At 40.1% G+C, this 25,160-nt stretch overlaps 1 protein-coding gene across 49 annotated transcripts in view; it reads right to left on the bottom strand.

The window, feature by feature from the left end:
- The window catches only part of CALD1 (caldesmon 1), a 236,492-nt gene that overhangs the window by 21,312 nt on the left and 190,020 nt on the right, over positions 1–25,160 (bottom strand). For 15 of the 49 annotated variants that reach the window (XR_012432887.1, XR_012432886.1, XR_012432889.1 and 12 more), the window contains 5 exons: positions 22,770–22,916; positions 18,158–18,560; positions 10,223–10,368; positions 3,455–3,716; positions 725–865 (listed from right to left, as the gene is read on the bottom strand). Coding sequence is in view for 29 of the 49 variants with exons in the window: in XM_074036021.1 (XP_073892122.1) it covers positions 725–865; positions 3,455–3,716; positions 10,223–10,368; positions 18,158–18,560; positions 22,770–22,916 (1,099 nt within the window). In the remaining 20 variants the exon portion in view is untranslated. Of the gene's footprint in view, positions 1–724; positions 866–3,454; positions 3,717–10,222; positions 10,369–15,725; positions 15,804–16,869; positions 17,043–17,428; positions 18,561–22,769; positions 22,917–25,160 lie in introns of those variants that run through there. The other 34 variants (XR_010585850.1, XR_010585849.1, XR_010585852.1 and 31 more) reach the window with 5 other exon arrangements.

Here is a 25,160-nt window from a genome sequence, read left to right as displayed (position 1 = left end):
CATTTATATGTTGAAACTGAATCCTTGATGTGTTGGTACCAAGAGGCAAGACCTTTGGTTGGTAACTGGGTAATGAGGGTGGGGCCCCTGTGAATGGGACTAGTGCCCTTATAAAAGAGGCCTAAGGGAGCCTGTTTTCTCCCCTTCTCCTTCCACCATGTGAAGACACAGGGAGAAGGTGCTGTCTTTGAGGAATAGGCCCTCACTAGACACCACATCTGCTGGCACCTTGATCTTTGACTTCCCAGCCTCCAGAACTGTGAGTGATAAATTTTGAGACAGAGTCTTGCTCTGTTGCCCAGGCTGGAGTGTAGTGGTATGATCTCGGCTCACTGCAACCTCCACCTCCTGGGTTCAAGTGATTCTCCTGCCTAAGCCTTCCAAGTAGCTGGGATCATTATAGGTGCGTGCCACCACGTCCGGCTAATTTTTGAATTTTTTGGTGGAGGTGGGGTTTCACCATGTTGGCCAGGCTGGTCTCGAACTCCTGACCTCAGGTGATCTGCCCACATTGGCCCCCCAAAATGCTAGGATTACAGGCATGAGCCACCGCACCTGGCCCCAGTCTAAAGTATTTTGTTATAGCAGCCTGAACAGATTAACATGGAAGGATAGCAAAAAGATAAATGAAGCAAAGGCCCTGAATAATCAATAACTAAACAAGGGGCTAAAATCCAGTTTCTATCATATTCTAATAGAGGTTTTCTGGGGGAAAAAAAAATACCTTGAGAGATGAACCTTTAGGAGTGAAACACTTGAATGGTTTCTTGTCGTCTGACAAGCCATCTTCTGGCATCTTCTGGCGTTTCTCAGCAGCTTCTGCTCTTCGCCTTTCAATTTCTTCCTTTAGCCTCCTCTTCTCTTCCTAAGAGAGAAAGAACAAATAACGAGGCATCAGTACCAGCTTCACAGCCAAAGAGAAGAGTGCTGTAGGAGAGAGAGCACAGTCAGGAGAAGCAGCAGACTCAGGCCGCAGGCTGGACACTCCCCTTCTAGGTGGTCACCAGAGATTTAGCCTGAGAGCTGGAGTCGAGCTGCCTGTATTTGCATTCTGGTGGTGCTACTTTCCAACGGCCTGACCTTGGCCATGTTATTTATCTGCTCTGTGGCTCATTTCTTCATCTGTAAAACAGGGATAACAATAGTACTCATTTTATAGGGCTTTTGTGAGGACTCAGTGAGAAAGCACATGTAAAATGCTTAGACCAAGCTTGTCCAACCCACAGCCCAGGGGCCACATGATGCCCAGGATGGCTTTGAATGTGGCCCAACGAATTCGTAAACTTTCTTAAAACATTATGAGACATCTTTGTTTTTTGTTTTGTTTTGTTTTTTCAGCTCATCAGCAATCATTAGTATTAGTGTATTTTATGTGTCGCCCAAGGCAATTCTTCTTCTTCCAATGTGACCCAGGGAAGCCAAAAAAGCGGACACCCCTGGCTTAGACTAACACTCATTATGGTGATTTCCCATAGGGCGACACATAATCACCACTGTCCTGTGGGTCATTAACAATGACCTCACACTTCTGTATATGTAAAAGGAATATGAATATTCCTTCTACCTACATCCTAGGAGAGTTGTGTTGTGAAGACAAATAAATAACTTATGTGAAAAGCTATCTAAATCTGCAGTACTATATTTGCCAGATAGTATAAGAGGTGATTTTATGGTTGCTCCCCACTTCAGGTGAATATATAATTTTAGATGGTTTGACAAACCTGAAATACTGTAGACACTGCACCATAGTGGTGCAAACGTAAATGTTTACAGACTGTCTCATTAACCCCTCTGTGTCTTCATTCCTAGTCTAGAATACTCTGTCTTCTCTATCAGACAAACAATTCAGGGCTCTGATCAAGTTGCACAGCTTGATTTTCTGAGAGATTTATGTAGTCTTTGGTAGTTCTTAAACTGTGAGATCATTATCACTGCATGTTCTCAAGCAGCAACTAGATGTTCTTCTGTTAAAGGATGCCGTAGAAGGATCCTGTGTTTCGTAGTTTAGCCCAAATAATCTCCTAGGTCCAATCCAGTTCTAAGACTTCACGATTTCCCTTCAGCCTTTCCTGATACTCTCCTCCTCTGAATAATAATCATAATAACAATGATGGCAATAATGATATCTACCGATTTTTGAGTGCCTAGAATGTGCTAGGCACTGGGAGCACAATGATCTATTAAATTATTGGAAGAATCCTGCAAAGTAGGAAGGAAAAGACACAGAGTAGTCCAAATTTCCCAAGGCCCTAGCTTGTTAGTGGCAGAGTTAGAAGACTGGGTGTGTTTCGAGATTGCACCACTGCACTCCAGCCTGGGTGACAGAGCCAGACTCCATCTAAAAAAAAAAAAAAGAAGAAGAAAAAAAAAGAAACCTGGGTGTGTGTAACTCCAAAACTCTATCATCCTGATTACTTCCCAACCAAAGGTAATTGGCTCATTGAAAGTTGGAGTTACAAGAGACCTCAAAATAATGTATCCAAATTTTCCGTACAGTTCCAGAAAATTTTGCATAGGATCCATGTCAAAATGCCATTGAAAGTTTTTTTTTTTTCCTTTCATATTTTGAATGATGGAAGATCGCTATTTCAAAAGCTCTAGGCTCTGAGTTGGAAAAGCAGGGTCTCCATACTGATTCTACCATTTATTAGTCAACAATCTTCAAATAAGTCACTCAAACTATTTGATTCCTGGTTTCTTTGCCCATAAAATGAGAACAACATACCTCAGGATGAAAGGAAAGAATGCACTTTGTAACCTGTAGTACTGTAAGTTGTAGTTGGTTACACATTATTTCATATGCTGAGCCAAAATGTTCCTCCTTGTAACTTTATCTGCTGTTTTTAGCTCTGTCTTAAAAGATGAAACAAATTCATCTGTTTATAATGATGGGGTTCCTCCTGCATGTCAGGCACGGGTATGGGGTCCTGGGTACACAGTAATGAACAATGCAGATACTGTCCCTGCCTATTTACATGCTAATGTACTTACTTGCTCATTAAAATAAATAAATAAATAAATAAATAAAATCTTCTCTATAAAAACTCTCCAACTATTAGAAAAGAAGTATCTCATAACTTCATTCTGGTAACTAATTTGCAGACCTTTCATCCTTCTCAGCTTTCTAACTTTTCCCTTTTGAGAGGCAGTAAAGGGTAATGGGTTAACACAAGGGAGACCTCGGGAAAATTACAAAACCAAGAAACAAACAAACAACAAACTTCTCTGTGCCTCAGTTTTCTCATCTGTAAAATGGGGATAAGTACCCACGTCAGCGAGTTCTTAGAAGCAGTGGACAAATTAATATGTCTACAAGTTTTAGAACCGTAACTAGCACATGTTAAGTTTATTATTCTTAAAAAATATTTTTGAGAGCCCATGCTCAAAAGAGCAGCCGCATGGCACCAGGGAATTTTCTCGTGCAACGTTCTCAGGGGGCTAGCGCCCACCTTACCTCCTCTCTGAGTTTTCGATCGGCTTCCTCCTGCTTCCTCCTCTGCTCTTCCTCCTCCAGGACCTTCCTTCTCTCTTCCCTCTTTTTCTTGAGTTCCTCTAGCTCCAAAGCCGCCTCCTGCTGCTTCTGTTTGAGCTTCTCAAACTCTTCGCTCTCGGTCTCCCCGCGACGACGACGAAGCTCCTCCAGCCTTTTGCCGGCTTCCACCTGGGGGGCGCCTTCAGCCTCCTTGGTGTCCACGCTGGCCCTCCCTCCAGGGCGGCTGTGGTTTGGGGGCAATGGAAAGGGGTTTACATGCTTTTGCCTGTAGTCTCCCTGGAGGAACGGGAGGTCGGTCTGCGGCTTTTGCATCCCAGACCAAATCCCCACTGCCCAAGGGGTAGGCTGGGGAAGGGATCTGCCTGGAATCACAGAGTCTGAATGGGAGCCTCTGCTCTGCCACTTGCGCTTCGTTTCCTCAGCTATAAAATGGGACAAATATGCACCGCAAAATGGGATTGTAAAGTTGTGCAGCTGCTATGGAAACAGTATGGAGGTTCCTCAAAAAATCAACAAGAGAACTACCACGTGATCCAGCAATCCCACTTCTGATACACATCTAGAAGAATGGAAAGCAGGGTCTTGAAGAGATATTTGTATACCCGTGTTCACAGCAGCACTATTTACAAGGACCAAGAGACTGACGCAACCCAAGTGTCCATCATGGCAGGAGTGGATACATAAAAGGTGGGCCAGCCGTTCCATGGAATATTATTCAGACTTAAAAAGGAAGGAGATCGAGGCCGGACGCGGTGGCTCAAGCCTGTAATCCCAGCACTTTGGGAGGCCGAGACGGGCGGATCACGAGGTCGGGAGATCGAGACCATCCTGTCTAACACGGTGAAACCCCGTCTCTACTAAAAATACAAAAAACTAGCCGGGCGTAGTAGCGGGCGCCTGTAGTCCCAGCTACTCTGGAGGCTGAGGCAGGAGAATGGCGAGAACCCGGGAGGCGGAGCTTGCAGTGAGCCGAGATCGCGCCACCGCACTCCAGCCTGGGTGACTGAGCAAGACTCCGTCTCAAAAAAAATAAATAAATAAAAATAAATAAATAAATAAATAAAAAGGAAGGAGATCTTGTTACCTGTTATGACGTGGATAAATCTTGAAGATATTATGCTAAGTGAAACAAGCCAGTCACAGAAATCATACAAATACTGTGTGAGTCCACGTATATGAGGGGTCTAAAGTAGTCAAATTCAGAGACAGAAATAGAACTGTAGTTACCAGAGGCAGAGCGTGGGTGGTGGTAGGAAATAGAGTTGTTGTTTAATGGGTGTCGTCTTTCAGTCTTGCAAGATGAAAAGAGTTTTGGAGATCTGTATGCCTGATACTACTTAACTGTACATTTAAAAATGCTTAAGATGGTAAATTTTAGGTTATGTTTGTTTTTACCACAGTTTTAAAAAAAGATACATGCTACAACATGGAAAAATGGGGCAAATACTATTTATTCTATTTACCTCTGCGAGTTGCATGGGATTATGTATTATATCAATATGATAGGTATCATACTGATATACTATGATTTATATATCATCTACAGTATAAATATTAGTTGTTATTAGAAAGGAAGGCATGTAGTGCAAAACGTTACTTGTGAATGAGTTCAAAAGTCTCCTAGTGGCCTTACTAGTCCTTTCCCATAAGTTACTGGTTAACTTGGGTCTGCCTGGAGTAATGGATCAGGAGGGAAGACACAAAGGTTCAGGCACTGCAAATGGGAAAAAGTGGCTGAACTAAGCAGAGGCACTGAAGTAAATCCATCTATCCACAACTTTGTCTTGAGCTTGACTCTAGCAGCTGATCTCTGGCAGATGAAATTACCCATTGCCTCTTGATTAAGAGCTAAACACAGTGATTTATGTCTATTCTTACAGAGCTGCTCCAGGAAAGTCCTTCATGACTGCATTAACCTATGGCTGCAATTTGTCTATTTTCTATGCTCTTTGACCCCAACACAACTGGAATACTCCTTATACAGACTTAAAATTATGAAATTAGCTTGGTATGACATGGTTATTACTTACATGTCATTCTTTATGCTTTCTAAACCCTTTTCATATCCACTACTTCATTTAACAGTCACAATAACTGGGAAGATGTCAGGTTAGGTTTATTATCCCCATCTTACAAACAAGGAAATCACAGGTAAGAGAGAGAATAATATACTCAAACTTTTGGTAGCTAGAAAGCAGTTGAGCCATGATCAGATTCTAATGCTTATCTCTTAGTTGTACTCTTCTTGTCACTATAATTATACCTGAAATTAAATATGTTTTGTTATGAAACAATGAATAAACTGAAATAGAACATGTTAGCCTATCTCTCCACCTCTCACCTCAAACCTTGAGGATAGAGTCTCAGAGAAACCTTTCCAAACTCTGTCTCTAGAGTTTCTACAGTCTAGGTCTAGCTACCTTCCGTGCCTGAGCAGAAGCAATGCTTCATCAGATAGAACGGCTTATAAAACAGAAAGAAAATGGGTACGTTTTTATATTAATAAGAATTAAAATTGAAATTATGTTGAATTTTATTTTGTGATTAAGGAGGATACACAGGGACTGCATTGCAGAACTGGGAACATGTTAAGACTTAAGACAGAATGCTATCCCAAGAGTCCTTATGGTAAAATTTTATTTCAGAACCGGTATTTTTAGTATTTTACACATCTATAAAAGGATGGAGACAGATCATTAGCACCTACTGTGACCCTGAGTTTCTTTAATAAATTTGTTATATGATACAGTTAGAACACTGATAATTTTAAAACATGCTGATACTCAAAGTAGGACTTCAGTGGAATACAGCATTTTCACTAACACGGAATTCACCTAAGTTGGATTTGCCTGGGGCTTCACTAAGCAGAATTTAGTGGCTTAATTTAGGCTTAAAGGCCCTTGTTATAAGTAGTCTTTAAGAGGCAGAGATACAGCTTTGCCATTTAAATACTTATTAGCAAGTAGTAAGGTCATTCTTAACTAGATGTGAACGTAGATATCCTATTCCTGACATTTTTGTCTAAGAAACGAAAGAATTACCACACCCTAATATCACGTACTACATTTAAAGAATGGCACAGTATTTCTAGCTGTGGAACAAGAGAAAGAATAAAACAAGAAATGGTCTCAAGAAATACACTGTGCAATATTGATTTTATAATATATATGTATATTATATATCATGCTTTTTAAACACTGAAGTAGTTCTGAATATACTGTGTCCTCCAGAATAATAATTTTCAAGCTGCAGACCGGAAAGTCAATTTAGTAGTTTGTAATCAACATTTAAAAAAAAAGAAACAGAAAATATCGGAGTGCACTGCATAGAGCAAAAGAAACTACCGTTTCTTGACACACTTGTTTCAGTTATGAAAACATATACAGGCGTGTACTGGGTCATTATGTAAAATTTATTTCTTACTAAGGGCTTAGGTTAAAAAATTTAGAACTAACTTTGGGAGGCCGAGACGGGCGGATCGCGAGGTCAGGAGATCAAGACCATCCTGGCTAACCTGGTGAAACCCCGTCTCTACTAAAAAAAATGCAAAAAACTAGGCGGGCGTGGTGGCGGGCGCCTGTAGTCCCAGCTACTCGGGAGGCTGAGGCAGGAGAAAGGCATAAACCTGGGAGGCGGAGCTTGCAGTGAGCTGAGATCCGGCCACTGCACTCCAGCCTGGGCGACAGAGCGAGACTCCGTCTCAAAAAAAAAAAAAAAAAAAAAATTTAGAACTATTGGCCTAGGCTCTTGTTGGTTACAAGTAACTTTTATTTTGAACTCAAACAAGGTTAAAGGGTCCCTCAAAACCTTGTCATCAAAGGCTCTTTCAGGCTCCTCTAGGTTCACAGGCCTGTGACTTCTCTCTCAGTCAATTTAGGGTCTTTCCTTTCAAAAATGAGTTTGCTCTCTCTTTGTGTTCATCATATTACTGTACAGGAACTGAACCGGCAAAACACATGCCTATGGAAACATCTATGGATTCCACTAGGTGTCGCTCAGTCTTCATTTTGGACAATCAATATGTCCGTCATTAAGGACTGGCTGAATAAGTAATAATACATCCATCCAGTGGAATCTAGTATCATTAATTATAGGCTTATATTTATTGGCATAGAAAGCAAGCTATGATACATTCTTACGCAGAGTGCAAGAATCAATGTAAAATTGTAAGTATACTCACACACATGTATATACTACGTATAAATAAACACAGGTATGCGTTTATCTTGAATAGTATACACATAGATAAATATCTGGAAAAAGTGTTACTGGTGGTTATCTTTGGGTGGTGGTGAGTGCTTATTTTTATTCTTCTATTTTCTGAGCGTTTTTATAATGAGTACTTTTTTTCCTATAATCGGGAAAAAATCTTTTAATTCCCACCTTCAAAAATAAAAAATCAAAAAACCCTTCATTTTGCACTTTCTATAAAACCCTTGGTAATAATTTGCATCACTATATCCTGCTCATTGAATTGAGATTTTTATGTCATGTTTTAGAGAAAACAAGTGAGTTACAAGAAAACGCAAATATCAAAGGGAACAGTAATTAAATCAAACATAAGCAGCTATGCTCAAAATAAGAGCAAAAGTTTTGTTCACACCACCTCTGCCTATGCGCACGACCTCAGCATTAGGGTACCACTTAAGGTGGAAATCTCTTCCATAAAGTTCTTTCTCCTGCGCCGTCCTTGGCTTCTTTAGGTGTAAGTCAAGATGAGTATTAGGCCTTTGACCATTAAGAACACAGCTTGTTTTCAGTTAAGCTGGTACGTACAAACTTATCTAAATAGAGGCTGATACTCTCTTCCTCTCTTCTCATTTTATATGTATATGGAGCAAAACTGTACTTCTCTGCTTCAGTCAGCATGAACTTCTAATTGAAACTAAAACTCACATATGTTGGTGGCTAAATAAAAATAAATAATATGGTAGCAGCTTGTTCCTAGGTATTTTTTTTTTCCTGTCCAAAATAGAAAAATTAAGGCCAGAGTCACATGTAAGGGTTCTTAGCACTTAACTTGTCACCATCCCTTGTGACTATTCCTCCCTTCAAATTACGCAGCTTTTTGGATTTCTACACAATAGGCATGTTAATTATTAACTTGAGCTTTGACTGAAGCTTGTTGGCAAGTATGCTAATTGTTAAACAGTACTGACAGATTTTTTTCAATGTTATTTGTCTTAACAAAAAACTTACACCTTAAAAGAACCTTATGCTTACAAGACGTATTTTAAACTATTAATTAAAAAATTATAATATTAGGTAATATTCATTGAATACTTTTCATGAACCTAACACTATTCTAGGGCATTAAAACATTAAACTACAGGCACTTCAGCAAGTTTTAGACTCAACTTACCAACCTGAATCAACTTGCTTTGTAGATTTTCTATGGATGTTCAATAAACTTAATTTTCACATCTATTCTCTTGGCAATCCCAAGTAATATCTATAGATTCTACCTTTCTTACACCTTCATTATTTTATTTAGATCTTTTACGTACACCTTTTCTTCTGTGTGCTTTAGGTTCTCCTTTGGATAAACATGGGTAGGTTTCTGCTCAAATTTATGTATAGAAAAATTGTTTTGGGGCAACTGTATTTATCCACCTTAGCCTCTTGGATGAGATTGAAATGTCCATCACTAGTAGCTCCGCCTGCTTTTGAATATTACAAAGGCTTTGGTGTGAGGAGCATGTCAAATTTCTCCCTCATACCTGCCTGATGACTTTCTTATTTGAAGTGTTCAGAAAAACAGGGTCTCTAGGCAAGGCTGCAGCCAAGAAACAAGCCCAGGGAAATCCACATTGCAGGAACCCAAGACTCTTCTCCAGCACATCTGGCACAGCAACCAGTGACGTAACAGAGGTTGGAATTCGGCCCCAGTGGTTGGAGGGAGTGTTTTGTGGGGAAGGAGCACAGGAATCACGTAGCCAGCCCGGTGTCTGCACCTCGAGTTCTTCTACAAAACTGGCAGAGAGCTCTCAGGATTCGACTGTATTTAGAAATGAGGATTTACCTGAATATACTGGTCTCATCTGTCTGATAATCAGTTGCCCAGATTTTCAATTTGATGGGGTAGGGGGTTATGTTGAGGGGAAAGCTCAAGCTATACGAGAGAGTTTTTCCAAACTGTATAAAATAGAGCAGTCTGTCCATACCCTCACTCCCTCTTAGAGACTTCCAATGCAAATGAGCATGAAGGGCCTTCAAAGTCATGTGGTAAAGAAATCTGATGAATTTAGCTTAATTCAATGTTTCCCAAGTATTTCACCACAAAACAATCTTAGTCTTACGCAGTATTTATTTACAACCTTTAGAAAACGCATTCTTGAAAATGGTACTGAGAAAGGTCTCTTAGGAAGGTGGTCAGACCATATAGAGATTCATTGAATGATATGAATCCCAGTCATAATGTTTTCTAATACACTCATCTCACAAAAGGTCAGTGAACAAAAACATGGATGCCAAGCATGATCTGCCTTTCAAAATAATAGGAAAAGCAGACTAAGCCCTGTCTGAGCGGTGACTGCTGGTCCTCTGTTAGTGATATGAGAACTGGACTTGCTGACTGAGTATCTCTAAGACAATGGCTAATGACCTCACAACAAAAGCATGCTGCCTGTTTAGCACGTTTCTGTCTGGAAGCACAGGATGGGAAGACTGACATTTTAAAATTTTTTTGCATGTGAACACAGTTACTATTAACTAGTTGCTACTTCTTACCTGAAAGTATTCTCAGTATGTTTAAGTTTGTGGGTCATGAATTCTCCATTCTGCGACTTAACTTCTGTAAATCCCTTCTTTCGATCCATGAAGCTCTTAACTTCTTCTTTGGGTTCTTTGTCCTTTTTAATCTTTTCATCTTTGATCTAACCAACAGTACATATCAGGAAGAAACAGAACAAGAAAAATCTTATTAGGTCTTGGTTGGTGTCATCAAATAAGACCCAAAATTGTTAGGAAGGCAGAAAACTCAGAAAGAAACCACTCAGATGTGGTAGAGTTAGAATCAGGTGAAATTCTTAAGAGAATGAGCTATGGTCCTTTAGCCTGTGAACAAACACCTTTACCACAATTTTAAGAAGGTAAGATCATCCCTGATCTCACTGGGGTTTTTATTTTCAAGAGCAGTGGTAGTACTATTGTTTGGAAACCATGACGTTGTGGGAACTTCATGTAAAAGTAAGTGTTTGCAGTTCCCACTGGGAAGAGCAATTATTAGGGTGGCTTTGAGGGAAGAATGACCACGTTGCTTAGACAGGTTTCTTCCTGGATGGAGAGACAATCTGTGAGAAAGACACAAATGTGAAAGGAAGAAAAGGAAACCTTCCAGTTTAGCTAGATCTGCCAGGCCAGTTCTGGCAAAGACCAGTATGTTAATCAACTGAGTAAATTATGTCCCAAGGACGGGACACTTACTAACCCTATCTTTAGCAGGAGGATCCAAAGATATGTGGGGTCTGTGAGAACATGTCTGTAGTCATCTAAACCATTAAAGTTAGAATGGAATAGGAAAAATTCCAGGGTTTACCTTGATTTCCATTGTCAATAAAAATTTAGTTCTCTGGAAGTAGTTTTGTGGTTGTGGTGGGAGACATAGGAAGATGATATATGGAGGGCAGGTGTTAGCTTTCATATTTTGTGGATTTTGTGTTTCTTACAGTAAATGAGACAGATTATTTAAAAGTAAAATGAATTTACATAGCTTTTTTGGGGGAAGGGGTAAAGGAATTCAAATTACTTCACTTATATCATCTCATCCATTCTTAACAGATGCGTGTGAAAACAGGTGAGGTGCATTCACAATGGTTCTTTTCAAGACAGTTACAAAGCACGAGCATTCTAAAGAAACCCACAGAGGAAGGGTAGGCCGTAAGAACTCAGGATGTTAGGTGCTAGGAGGTTCTATCCTGACCTGATCACTCACCTCTTCTCACCTATTCTTCAGATACCCTGTGAAGATTTACTTCTAAAGTGCTTTTTTTTTTTTTTTTTTTTTTTTTGTTAGAGACAGAGTCTTGCTCTGTTGCCCAGGCTGGAGTGCAGTGGTGTGATCTCAGCTCGTTGCAACCTCCGCCTCCCGGGTTCAAGGGATTCTCCCGCGTCACATCATGAGTAGCTGGGATTACAGGCATGCAACACCACACCCAGCTAATTTTTGTACTTTTTAGTAGAGAACGGGTTTCACCATGTTGGCCAGGCTGATCTCAAACTCCTGACCTCAAGTGATCGATCTGCCTCAGCCTCCCAAAGTGCTGGGATTACAGGTGTGAGCCACTGCACTTGGCCTAAAGTGCATGTTTTACAAAGCAGAGCACTGTTTTTTGCTCTTTATTGATACGTTTTAAGTCATTTGTCGTCTTTGGGTATTATCTGATTAATTACTAGGGATTCACTACTATGCTGTCCTAGTTAGTTAAGACTTCAATCTTTCACCATGGGGTATATACCTAGGATGTCCCTCGGACACGCTGAAAATGGGGGCTGTACTTTGCCATTCTCTCCAAGAGCTTTGTCTGTAAATCAAGAAACCTGACTTTTGGCTCCAGTGCTGACAACAAAGTAGTTGTGTTACTTAGACAAATCACCTGACTGCTCTGGGATGCTGGTACCACAAACGTGAAAAAATGTGGTTGCACCAGAGGATTCCTTCTGAATTTTTCATCCTGTCATTTCCCTCTTGGCTCCTCATGGGTCATGAGAGGCTACAGAAAAAAGGAACAAGCTCATAGCTTGAATGACAGCTTCACTGTGGCTCCCTGATGGCTGTCCTTCCCCAAGAATACATCAGTATTCATTGGACAGGAAGGAGGAAACAAAATATATTCTCATTTTGGCCTACCATTGTTAGACTTAGCCCCAAAATCCAGACACTGGAGTTTATGTTCTGGTTAAGAATTATCTGTGGCTCCAAATGTGAGGGAAACCCATTTTAGGGATAACCATGAAACAAATTCTGAGTAGGAGCTCACGGTCTGTGGAGCACTATGCATGGAGACATTCCCTTTTAACTCGTTTCTCCTATGTTGCAGTCAGAAAAATTTCCATTCTCCCCAAATGTATTATATCTGATTTACTGGTCCCAAAAGTGTTTAAAGTAGATTTGTAAGATGATATATGTCTAACAGAAAAAAAATTCCCCTGTTTTTCAAGCTCTGCCTTTATTGGCAAAGGCTACAGTGGATGGCAGGCTTATATTCTTTATGGAAAACCTTAGAAACATTGTCAATGTAATAATGATGATTTGAGTTCAACTGAAAATTATTTTCTCTTTCTGGGAAATGAATAAATAAAGTAATTTCATAGAGCCTTTACATTTTTTTTAGATGTTATGGCAGATTTAACCAAACTCATGGGATTCTGAGCCCTCTGGGAAAGGCATTAGATCTTATAGGTCAGAATGTTACCATGGAGAACATCTGTGCTGAAGGATTAATAGGTAGCCGCGTATCCTAAAAGAGTTTGTGTGCTTCATACACAGATAACATTAGCATACTCAAAAGAAAGGCTCTGGCCAAATGTGATCATTTGGGTTTTGGAAATCTAGATACTTGGGATATCCAGTGGAATAACACATGGGGATGAGGTGGGGGATGGGAATTCAAGTGACAGGCCCCTGTGCCAGAGAGACACTCAGAAAGTCAAGTGAGCAAGGACTGAGATGTGTCTCGAGCATATTTTGCATTATTTGGTTCCAGAATAGCAACAAGAGCTGGGTGTAGCTACTGTTTCCTCAGGCTGGGTGTAACGTGCTTTTGCTAGCTTCAGAAGCCCCAAATCCTTTCCTGGGTTCAATTTCTATAACATGGACGTCTTCTAGACTCCTCACTACTGAAAGTTTGGTTCACGGACAACATGGACCTCATGGAATCAGATTCTGCATTTAAGTGATTTAAATGCAGGTGATTTAAATGCGCACCAATATTTGGGAAGGGTTAATCCGCAGGACACAAACATCACTTTCAATACCTCAGGAGCCGCTCTGCTAGAAACTGTTTTCCTGTTAGAAGCCAGAAAAGAAATAAAATAGCTCCTGCATGAAGAACTAAAAAGAGACTTTTTATAATTGGAGAAGAGAGAAAAAAAGCTAAATTAAGTTTCAATGTTGGTGATCGTCTGCAACTCATTGCCACAGTTAAACTGCAGTGGAGAAAGACGGGTTTTATTTTGTGTGTTTTTTAAGACATTGGAGTGATTTCTGGAAATGTTTTCTCTAAGAAGGCTCACGTGATGTTTGTGTTTACTTGTGGTTGCCCTATCCTATGCTGCATAAATCCTTGAAAGGAAAGGTTTTAGTTAGTTGCTTTCTTTTTTTTTTTTTTGAACAAAAAGGAAAAAAAAATAGGAAGAGGTTGTTTAAAATGGCTGAATCATGTAAACATGATTTAAAGCTGTCTACATAAAGGAACAACACAACTAGCTGGAAAGGGGAAAACCGAGTCTTTCGACCAGCAGGTTATGTACACAATGTTAAAAAAGGAACATAGATGGGATTTGTTTTCTTTCTTTTTCTTTTTTTTTAACCAGTTTGAGTAGCTTATCTGGCCTTGTGTCAAAAACAGGCCAAATGTTTTGGAACTGGCTGGAATGTGCTGAGGGGCAACTGGGGAAAAGGGCAGGGCTCAGTCATTCCTGGGAGTATCTGATTGACACCAAGGATGCTGTTGAACTGGGGCCTTATCTGAAAAGAGACAAAAGGATCATCCGAGTGGCAACTGATGGGCCCTTCTAGTTCTCAGACACTCTACATAGGTACAGAAAGCTTTGGTCAGTAAAAACAAATCCCATTTTAGTGAACTGAATGAAATTTTAAATACAGACTCCAGTGTTTTCTACAGCCTCCCTTCCCCCACGTGTTTAATTACTGAGTCATCATTTCATGCCCACTTCTTTCTTCTATAAAGACATTCACCAAGAAACACTACAAGAACCCATGTGGGACATATTTCTGAGTTTAGTTCTGAGGTAACTTTCATTTTTCTTTTTTGTAAATGAATTTGTAGGCATTTGGTCACTAAATGAAAAGTGTTTCCCAACATGTTCAGTGAATGATTTCCTTGACTGCCTCATGAGAGCTAAATGCAGTTTTCCTATTATTGGCATTTACACTTTCTCCTTCCTTTATATGGCCTGTGCTCATATTCAATTTTCAATTCCAAACCACCGCAACTTCTGTTAGAAACAGAGGAACATACATCTTAACAGAAATGTAATATGTAACGTGAACTGGGGGTTTTCATTTTTCACGTGAAATTGACAAAACATATTTAAGAAAATAATCCACCCCCTATTTAATCTGGTCACCTGTTTTCTAAATATGGATTTCTGTTTAAGATTTTTAGCTTTCTTAATAGATGCCATGATAGGCACAGAAATGTAGCAACAGTCCATGTGGGTTGGAGCTTGTTGGCCACAAATCACCTCACCAGTCTCTTGGTGAAGAACTTCGGGTCTTCCTACTTCTAATAATTCAGTTTCACCACATTCTAGTAAATATTGTGAACTTATTCGATATAGTCACAATTTTTAAGATTATTTGGGGCAAACACAGCACCAGAGTTGAAATGCAATCAGGTATTCTGATGTGGTGTTCTGACTACTGTCAAATCCCGTGCCATTCTATCTGTAGAGCTCCTTGTTCACTTACCTACAGTCAAACACCCTGGCACCTGCTCCTGTGTGTGCCTCAGAAATGCAATGCAGAACATTTGGCCAAACTTTTCTTTTTGAAAACCAAATATCATCTTCAGTTCATCAAATTTTCTACTGAGATGTGTATGGGTGTTTTTCCTTTGAAAAGTTAAAGCATTAATCAAGGCCAGTTGGAAATATTTCATGATTGAAATGAAAGTAGAATGGCTCAAGGAAAAAAAATTAGCATTCAGAAGACTAGAAAGCAGGATAAATTGATTCCAGCAGTGTTTTTCAAGTCTTTTTGATGGTGTCCCACAGAAAAAAAGACAATTTACATGACAATGCAATACTTACTACCTACAGTGCCCTATGATGCTTTCTATCCATTTCATTTTTTAAAAAATGCTGACTGATACATTTAATTAATTTTGAGACACTCTAAGCTGATCTTACTATTTAATGGATTGTGAGTCATGGCTTGAAATACACTGGATATGGGGTTACAATTTTGAGATCATCAGACCTGAGATATCTTGGAACACTGACTGCTTTTTCTGTTGCTTTACGATCATTACTTCTCAATCATATTTACCTCCTCTTTTTTGAAGGTAGGCTTGTCTTCTTGGAGCTTTTCTCTTTTAGCTTGCACTTTAGCTCCCTTCTCTTCTCCCTTTTTATTTTCAAGAATGGTAAGGTCATACAAGTAAAAGAAGCCCTTTCTAGTTTACAAGAGTGACAGGGTGCTCAGATCGCTTTGCACGTGCTGCATGGGATGGCTTCTCTTCTGCCGTCTCAGCGCTCACAGCACAGTGGTTCTAAACAGCAAGGTGGGCTATTTTCTTCCCACCCCAACATCTTCTCTTGTGCCTGCCATTGCGCTTACTGAAATCTAGCATGATGTGGCACTCCTCGTGTGTTTACAAACCTCGTGTGTGGTTTGGTGCACTTTGCTCATGATCTCAATTGTAGCTTTGTTCATGAGCCTCTTATACAGAAGCAGGACTTAAAGACACCTTCAGTGCAATGCAGGCTTAGTGACAGAGAATTTGCTCTGGAAAGGTGAATGTGAAAGCATCTCCTTTTTTCTTTTTTTAGGGTTGGTGGTGGTGTGGTGGTGGTGGTGATTAGGTACAGTGCTTTTAATGCAGCCTTGCAGACAAAAAAATCTTTCTCAAAGCTTACAAACATTTCCCCCCTACTATTTCCACCCTTCCTCAGGCCACAAGAATTTGTGTCACCCAGATAATAAAGAAGCATGTATGCTCTTAATTACCAGTCAGTTATACATTGATACTACCCTAAATTAATGGCTTTCTGCAAGTCTACATTAAGCTGAGGTCTACATGTTGGCAAATCAGGGTTTTGATTTTTTTTTAAGGAAAGGTTCCAACCAGTTTCTTTCCCCTCTTTATTACCAGTTAATTTCCAGGTATTTGTTTTTGCCTTCTTTTTTTCTTTCTTTCTTTCTTTTTTTTTTTTGTTTTTGTTGTTGAGATGGAGTCTCGCCCTGTTGCCCAGGCTGGGGTGCAGTGGCACAATCTTGGCTCACTGCAACCTCTGCCTCCCGGTTTCAAGTGATTCTCCTGCCTCAGCCTCCTGAGTAGCTGGGATTACAGGCACATGCCACCACACCCAGCTAATTTTGTATTTTTAGTAGAGACAGGGTTGCACCATGTTGGCCAAGATGGTCTTGATCTCCTGACCTCATGATCCGCCCTCCTCGGCCTCCCAAAGTGCTGGGATTACAGGCGTGAGCCATCGCGCCCAGCCTGTTTTTGCCTTCTTAAGATGAAATGTCTGACCATTATTATTCATGTCTATTTCCCACCCCAGCTCTTATCATTTTTTTAATTCAACATCAAACCCATGAGTGAGGTAAGGAGTTAAGGGCCTCTTGCCTCATGCAGACCTATGGATAGAGGAAAGATAATTAAAAGAATGAGTTTAGATGCAGGTGCAGAATCAGAAGCCAACACACCACCACCACATTTATCATCTTTGGATTAATTCGGGTTTTTTGGTATTCATAACAATCAAGCACAGAGCAATCAATTTCTCTCTGTCTTTTGGACAGCCAAATTTACTGGCTGTCCCAGTAAAGTTGGTTGATTGAATATTCAGCCATCAATCAATTGCCGCATGCTTGTGTATTGCTATGGCTTGAAAAAATGAACAGCTTGCCAAATGATCAAGCATGTGAGCTATATGCATGTGGCCTCAGTCCCAAATCAGATGTGCATTACATTTCTCACAAGTCACAGGCATCACACATTTGGTGCAAAATGTTTACTGTACCTGTTTCTTTAGGACAGCTGTCTGAAGTTTATCTTCTTGCGCTTTCTTTTCATTTACCCATTTCCCTTCTATTTTCTGTTCTACCTTTTCCCCTTTTATCTTTGTCTCTTGCATGGCACGTTTTTTCTCTTCTAGCTGCTTGTTACGTTTCTGCTCTTCTATCTTAGCCTTCTCTTCCTCCTCTGCCCTGGCCCTTTGCCTCTCCTCTGCTGCCCTTTTCTCTTCCTCCTTTATCCTCTGCCTCTCCTCTGCTGCTCTTTTCTCTTCCTCTTTTATCCTCTGCCTCTCCTCTGCTGCCCTTTTCTCTTCCTCCTTTATCCTCTGCCTCTCTTCTGCTGCCCTTTTCTCTTCCTCCTTTATCCTCTGCCTCTCCTCTGCTGCCCTTTTCTCTTCCTCCCTAATCCTTTCCCTCTCCTCTGCCTCTCTCCTTTCTCTTTCTTGGGCAGCTGCTTTTTCTTCTGCTTCAATTCTTGCTCGTTCATCTGCTATCTTTTTATCTTGCTCGGCTTTAATTCTTTCTCTTTCTTCTGCTTCCAACCTTACCCTCTCTGCCTCAGCTCTTTCCTTGTCTTCCTCTTCCATCTTTTCATGATGGGGAATCTCATCTGAACCTTGTTCCCTCTCCTCCTCTTGTTTAGGCTCTTCGGAACTGATTTGCCCATTTTTTAATGACATTACCACTGTTTCCTCCTGGCTTTCAGTTGTTTTCTCTTCCACCATCACCTCTACCTGATTTTCTCCAATGCTCCCTCGCTTTGGCTTCTCTTCTTCCTCCTCCTCCTTTTCCTTGTCTTCTTTCTTGTTTTCTTCAGCATCCCTCCAATCATTCTTCTGGTAGGACTTGGTGACTGTTTCTGTTTCCTCTATCTCGTATCTTTCTTGGCGACTTTCACGTTTTTCTTCCTTCTCGGCAGTTTCGTTTTCTGCTGTGTCATTTTGCATTCTTTTGCTTGGAAGCGACAGACTTGCATCTGTTACTGTTGGGTCGAACTCCTTCTGCCGCTCCAGAGCCTCTTGAAGGCGTTTTTGGCGTCTTTCCTCTCGCCGAGCCAGGCGCTCCAGGAACGCGGCCTCATCATCCCCTTCCACTTGAGTGTTTGTGGTGGTTGTCTTGGCCTCCTCGTCAGGCACACTGTACAACAGAAAGAACAACACCAAAGACAGCTTGCTCATTCATCAGTCAGCAGCATTCATACAGCCTGTGCCACCCAGGACTACAGCAGATGCCAGTAGTGCCAAGCCTGCCCATGTCCCCAGTACGTTACCATTTTAGTACATGCCTGCCTGGCTTTCAGCTGACAGCATGTGCAAGCCTTTCTCTGGCACTGGAGTCTACTCCCCATGCCAGAAGTGCTTTAGGTATTAATGTCCCCTGGGAGCAGTTTTCAAACAAAAATTGATGAGCCTTAAGTGTTTAGATACCTCAGCACCCCTCACTTTTTGAGTTGGAAAACTCCAAGGTGTGTGTTCCACACTGGACCTCAGAGTTTCCCCGTGGAGTGAAGCTCCAGATACCCAGTGGTGATGTGCTTGGTCATGCAACCTTTATTTGGTGGCCTTCCCTTTTCTGTCTCACCTTCCCACACCCCCACCAGCGTTTCTAGCATCACCTTACAAATAAATGACTTGTAGTCAAATCTTTGTTTCTGGACTTGCTACTTGGGGAATTCAAACTTAAGGATCAAACTGAAATAATAAGTGAATTCCTTCGATGTCATGTAGTATTCTCACATGTCACCAAGTCATCTAGAATTCCTGATCTGGATTGAAGGCTCCCAAGGTACTTTGAGAGGAAGAAACTGTACATTACAGTGTTGAGATTCCACACTCATGCCAATGACCCCAGTGGAAGAGACATCTAAGTGTCCCTTACAATTCCTGCTCCTCCTTCCATAGTCGGGGGGAGTGATCACCACTCAAGGATTAAATTTGCACCATCTCCTTTCTTTGCGCCTAGGCGGGGCCAGGTGACCAATAACTGCCAATGAAATGTAAACAAAGTACCCAACCAAGGCAATGAACAAACAGAGGTGCACTCCCTGTCTTCTCTATCTCTGTCTGTTGGTAGATCAGTAAGCGCCAAGCCCTAGGGATTGAGAACCACAAGAGAAAAGAAGACAGGTGGCTGGTTCCACCAACTAGACAGAAATATGCATAATGGTAAGTGTTACTGCACTAAACTTACAATTTGGAGGTACTAATCTTTATCGCAGCCAGCATTACCCTAACTAATGTATACACAATCTACCTTCTTTGTCAAGACTTCCATGAATAAAGGGTTTCTTGTCCATCTTTTCTACAGTGGAAAAAGGGCAGTTAAATTTGACATTTATTTTTAAAAGGAAAAAAAATCTCCAAAAGTTAAACTGCTGTCCATCACCTCCCTCACTATTGCAGGATGCGGGACACTGTCCAAGCCAGGGTGTTGGTTTCTACTTGCAGGAAACAACCAGTCATGTGACACCAGAACTGGGACCAGAGTTGGAAGAATTTGTCTTTCAATGTTTAGAAACTCCATCAAATTTCATAGTTCAGACCAAACTTGGCCCTTTCGAAGTTCAAATTCACTTAATTTTGGAAAAACACATTTCATATTTAACAACGAAAACTAGCATAGTAAAAACTAGCTTTAAAACTTTCTTGGCCTTTACTTTTGCTTCAGGATACTGCGTCCATGAAATTAGACATACAAGGATTAAATGTCCCTACAAATGTAAAAAATTTATAATTGAAGGGGAAGTCTATAGAGAGGGCATTTGGATCAATTGAATTCTAATAATTTTAAAAAGGCACCAAAATTCCAAAGTGCTAGCCAGATTAAAGTACTCTTATGCTAAGAAACCAACAAACTGTATTGAATATTTCTTTGCCTATATATAAATCATGACCACAATAACCAGTAGATATCAAATGCCAGTTAGAGTGGTTTAGCCCCAAGAAGACTTATTCTTCTTGTGGCTAACTAATATGTCAGAGATAAATCACACGTTCTCAAACCTCAATATGATTTTCTTAAAAAAAAGCATTTGAATTCGATCAATAGCATGAAATAATGAATAATAGCCAAATATGAGAAGGGAAGCACAAGGAAAAGCAAGACTTTAAAAGCAAGAAAACTACACACCAGCAGTAACTTTTTAAGCTCCTGTTGACCACTCATTAATAACAAGATTCAGGAAAGGCATCAAAATGCCATTTTTAAAACTCTTTCTATTATTTCTCTCTCAGCTTGAAAACAGAAAAGGCAGTGAATAACTATGTTGCCCTCCCGTGTTAAGAATCTGGTAACAGTGAAAATTTATTGAGTGCTTACTATGTGTATGACACTCTGCATTTTACATGCATTATTACATAGTTTAAGTTTAGCAGCATTTTTAGGAGAAAAGTATTAATTTTTATTTCCATTTAACTGAAGAAATACAATTAGCGAAAGGTCAAATTGGGAGTCAAAGTCAGTTAGTGAACCCCAGAAATTATACCTATTTCCCCTTTGCTATACCTACTCCCCAATTAGAAGCTACTTACTGAGGGAAAGGGTAACCAATATCTGTGCTACCGGCCAACATTTTCAAGACTGCTTTCAGAAACCTTCTAATACAGCCTCCCAAACTTAGGTTAAGGAAGCCGGGACCCATTCCCTTTAGAATTTTCTAAATAGATTGAATTAAACAAAGTAAAACAAACTAAAACCAAAACCACATGTGAGATCTTATATAGTGTAACCATTATAATCAGTCCATGGTTTTAAATTAAAATTATTTTCTCCATTTTCCTCCTCAAATATCCTCATCTTTTTTAGACCTTGGGGCATATAAATGACAATATAAATGGCACATACTAACCATTAGCATAATGAACCATAAGACCTTATTTCTGCTGCAAAAGCCCTCTTTGAAGAAGTTGAACCTATTAGGCATTCTCAACTTCCCTGATTTCTACCAGGGCCCGAGTGAGAAAATACGTAATAGCAAACTCATTAAGTGTGTTTGAATAACCACATTAAATTAAGCAGAATTCTGTATCTTGTTGAATATTATAATGATCAGAGACTATTGATTCAGGCTGTGTACTGGAAAAGAGAAGACATCTGCAATTCATGCCCACTTTAAAAATTCATGTGTTACCTATTAATGGTAGGCACAGAGAACTCTACTATACTAACATATCTTCAGTTCAAAATGGATAGCAATACCCTACAGAATAAATGTAAATACTTTTTCTTATTTAAAGAAATAACCCACCAGAAAACCGTATAGATTCCTTAAAGAACTAAAAGTAGAACTAACATTTGATCCAGCAGTCCCACTACTAGGTATCTACCCAGGGGAAAAGAAGTCATTATATGCAAAATATACTCGCACATGCATGTTTATAGAAGCACAATTTGCAATTGCAAAAATATGGAAGCAGCTTAAATGCCCATCAACCAATGAGTGGGTAAAGAAAATGTGTTGTATATATATACATACATATATATATCTCTCTCATATATATACGTCAGGTCAAATTGGGAGTCAAAGTCAGTCAGGAACCCCAGAAATTATACCTATTTCCCCTTTGCTATACCTACTCCCCAGTTAGAAGCTACTTACCATACACACACACACACACACACACACACACACACACACACCATGGAATACTATTCAGCCATAGAAAGGAACACAATAATGGAATTCACGGCAACCTGGATGGAGTTGGAGACCATTATTTTAAGTGAAGTAACTCAGGAATGGAAAACCAAATATCATATGTTCTCACTTATAAGTGGGAGCTAAGCTATGAGGATGCAAAGGTACAAAAGTGATATAATGGACACTGGGGACTCAGGGAGAAATGTAGGAGGGGTGTGAGGAATAAAATACTACACATCAGGTATGGTGTACACTGCTCGGGTGATGACTGCACTAAAATATCAGAAATCACCATTAAAGAACTTATCCATGTAACCAAAACCCCACCTGTTCCCCAAAAACTATTGAAATTTTAAAAAAGAATTAAACAGAAAATATATATACATATATATATATAAAAGATATAGCACACCATAGTTATTAATTAAACAAATGCTAGATTGTAAAATGAAATAAAAGCCTTCAAGTGGGGTATGTTTATGAGATGGGAACGGGGTGGAGAGAAATAGAATATCGTGTCCTAATGTCTAAATCAGATTGCCTATCTAATCAGATTAGTTGCCTAAAATGACTGCAAAATAATTCAACAAGTTAGATTGAAAAAGCGTTGAGTTGAGCCGGGAAAGGAATGCTTTGCTTGACAAATTCCATTCAACAGACAGGCTAACACGTAAGTTAGAAATTCCCCGTCCCAAAGAGGAGAGTACCTGTTCTGGGCATTCACCTCCACCTGGTCGGTCACCTGTCCCAAGGATTCTTCCTCCTGCTTCTGCCGCAGCCGTTCCTGTCGGGCTCGGCGGCGCCGTTCCCGGGCTGCCTCCTCTTCATCATCATCATTCCTCTGGTAGGCGATTCTGCAACATTACAAAGACAACCTCTTGAGCATGCCACTTGCCAAATGTCTTCACCAACTTCTTGGCAGGAACAGCCCTGAGCCCTTTTCTGAACTTAACTGCTTAATGAACCACATACGTCTAAAAGGATGGTTCAGTTCCTTAAGTTTAGAGACCTAGTCAACTAGCTTTCAAACTTTTAACTATGTGAAGTGCATTAATCCAATAGCTACAGAAGATAATTTACAATTACCAAATAACAACTTAAACTAAAACATTCTGCACAAAAACAAGTTCCTTTGGAAACTGCGGGTTAGCCTTTTTTTTTTTTTTTTTTTTTTTTGAGACGGAGTCTCGCACTGTCACCCGGGCTGGAGTGCAGCAGCACGATCTCGGCTCACTGCAACCTCCGCCTCCTGGGGTCAAGTGATTCTCCTACCTCAGCCTCCCAAGTAGCTGGGATTACAGGCACGTGCCACCATGCCCAGCTAATTTTTGTGTTTTAGTAGAGATGGGGTTTCACCAAACTGGCCAGGCTGGTCTCGAACTCCTGACCTCATGATCCGCCTGCCCCGGCCTCCCAAATTACTGGGATTACAGGCATGAGCCACCAGGCCTGGCCTTGGGTTAGGAATTCTTTACAAAGCTGATTACCAGCATGTAAGATTTAGAAGAAGGGACTCAAAGTATTGAACCAAAAATAATCAAAACGCTTACTTCAAAAGATACAGCATGTTGCATGAATTATTTGTGTAGACACTGTCACGAAGATCAGAAAAGAATCAAGTTACACTACCAAACCGAGGCTGGTGCTAATAAGCCAAAATTATTAAATTTATTTAATAATTATAATAAACATAATATTATAATAAATATTATTAAAATTAATATTATATTCGGTAATAAGTATTATTAAAATTGGGAGTAGGATATCTTCTTTGCTGGGACTTTGTTTTTCCCTCCAGTTCCTTTTCACTGGAGAGAGAAGGTGTTAGTGACAATTGGTAGGATGCTTCAGAGTCAGTGCATTTTGAAGGGGTGGCAGCTCCCTTTAAGGCCCCCCTCTTTTGCTCTAAAACATGCCTTAGTATCATACCACTGCCATGCTGGGCACATCACAATGGCCCACAGGTGTGTATTTAGATAGAAGTCAATGGGCTGAGGAAGGCAGACAGAGGACTTCACATGTGTATATATTACTTAGCTCTTTTTTTTTTAAGACAGAGTCTAACTCTGTCACACAGGCCAGAATGCAGTAATGTGATCACAGCTCACCACAGCCTTGACCTCCCAGGCTCAAGCAATTCTCCCACCGTAGCCTCCTGAGTAGCTGGGACTACAGGTGCACACTACCACACCCAGCTAACTTTAGTATTTTTTTTTTTTTTAAGAGATGGGGTTTCACTATGTTGCCCAGGCTGGTCTCGAGCTCCTGAATTCTATTTAGCTTTTGTAGTCATCTAAAGTGAATGTCTATTTGAGGAAATTACAAATCAATATCACTATGCTAGGTATGTTTCTCCTAATACTTATTTCCAAATAAAGAATTGGGGCTGGGGAACTGCAGATGCTCAAACTCAAGAGGAAATAGCTATTTTGAACTTGTTTGACTTAGCTATTTTTGAAGGCAGAATGTGTACTGAGATACAGAGTGCCGAGAAAGGATGGGTGCTGACTTGACGGGTCAATGGGTTGGGTATGGGTGTGGGGCTGCATTGTGTAGCAAGCTGCTTTTTGTACTGGAGAATTACAGTGTTTTTATTACAATGTTACTTACATATCTACAAAATAGAAATCCAGATATGTAAACATTTCATGCTAATAATTCTTTTTAAAATTGTGGTAAGAACACTTAACATGAAATCCACCCTGTTGGCATATTTTAAAGTGTACAATACACTTTAAAATTGTAAAAATTGTTAACCACATTGTTAACTATAGGTACAATGTTGTATGGCATTTCTCTAGAACATGCTTATAATTCTTACATCATTGCAAAGCCAAAATAATTGGCAAATTAAAACAAAACAGTAGAACCATACCACTTATGCCATATATTAACCTAATATAACTGATGATGGTGTGCTCATGTTAGAGTTATAAACTTGGCATTTTTAGGCTTAGAGTCAGTACTTTATTTCATCTGTGTCATCTTTTGACTTCAATAATAAGAATGCTATGAATGTTTTTTTCACTGAGGTATCTCATAAAAAAACAGGATTAATGATTCCGAAGGTTGGTTGGTTTCTTCTTTGCTACTTGAGA

The sequence above is a fragment of the Macaca fascicularis genome, chromosome 3, assembly GCF_037993035.2.
Source record: "Macaca fascicularis isolate 582-1 chromosome 3, T2T-MFA8v1.1".
NCBI classification, from domain to species: domain Eukaryota; kingdom Metazoa; phylum Chordata; class Mammalia; order Primates; family Cercopithecidae; genus Macaca; species Macaca fascicularis.
This window is presented reverse-complemented; position numbering and strand designations above follow the sequence as displayed.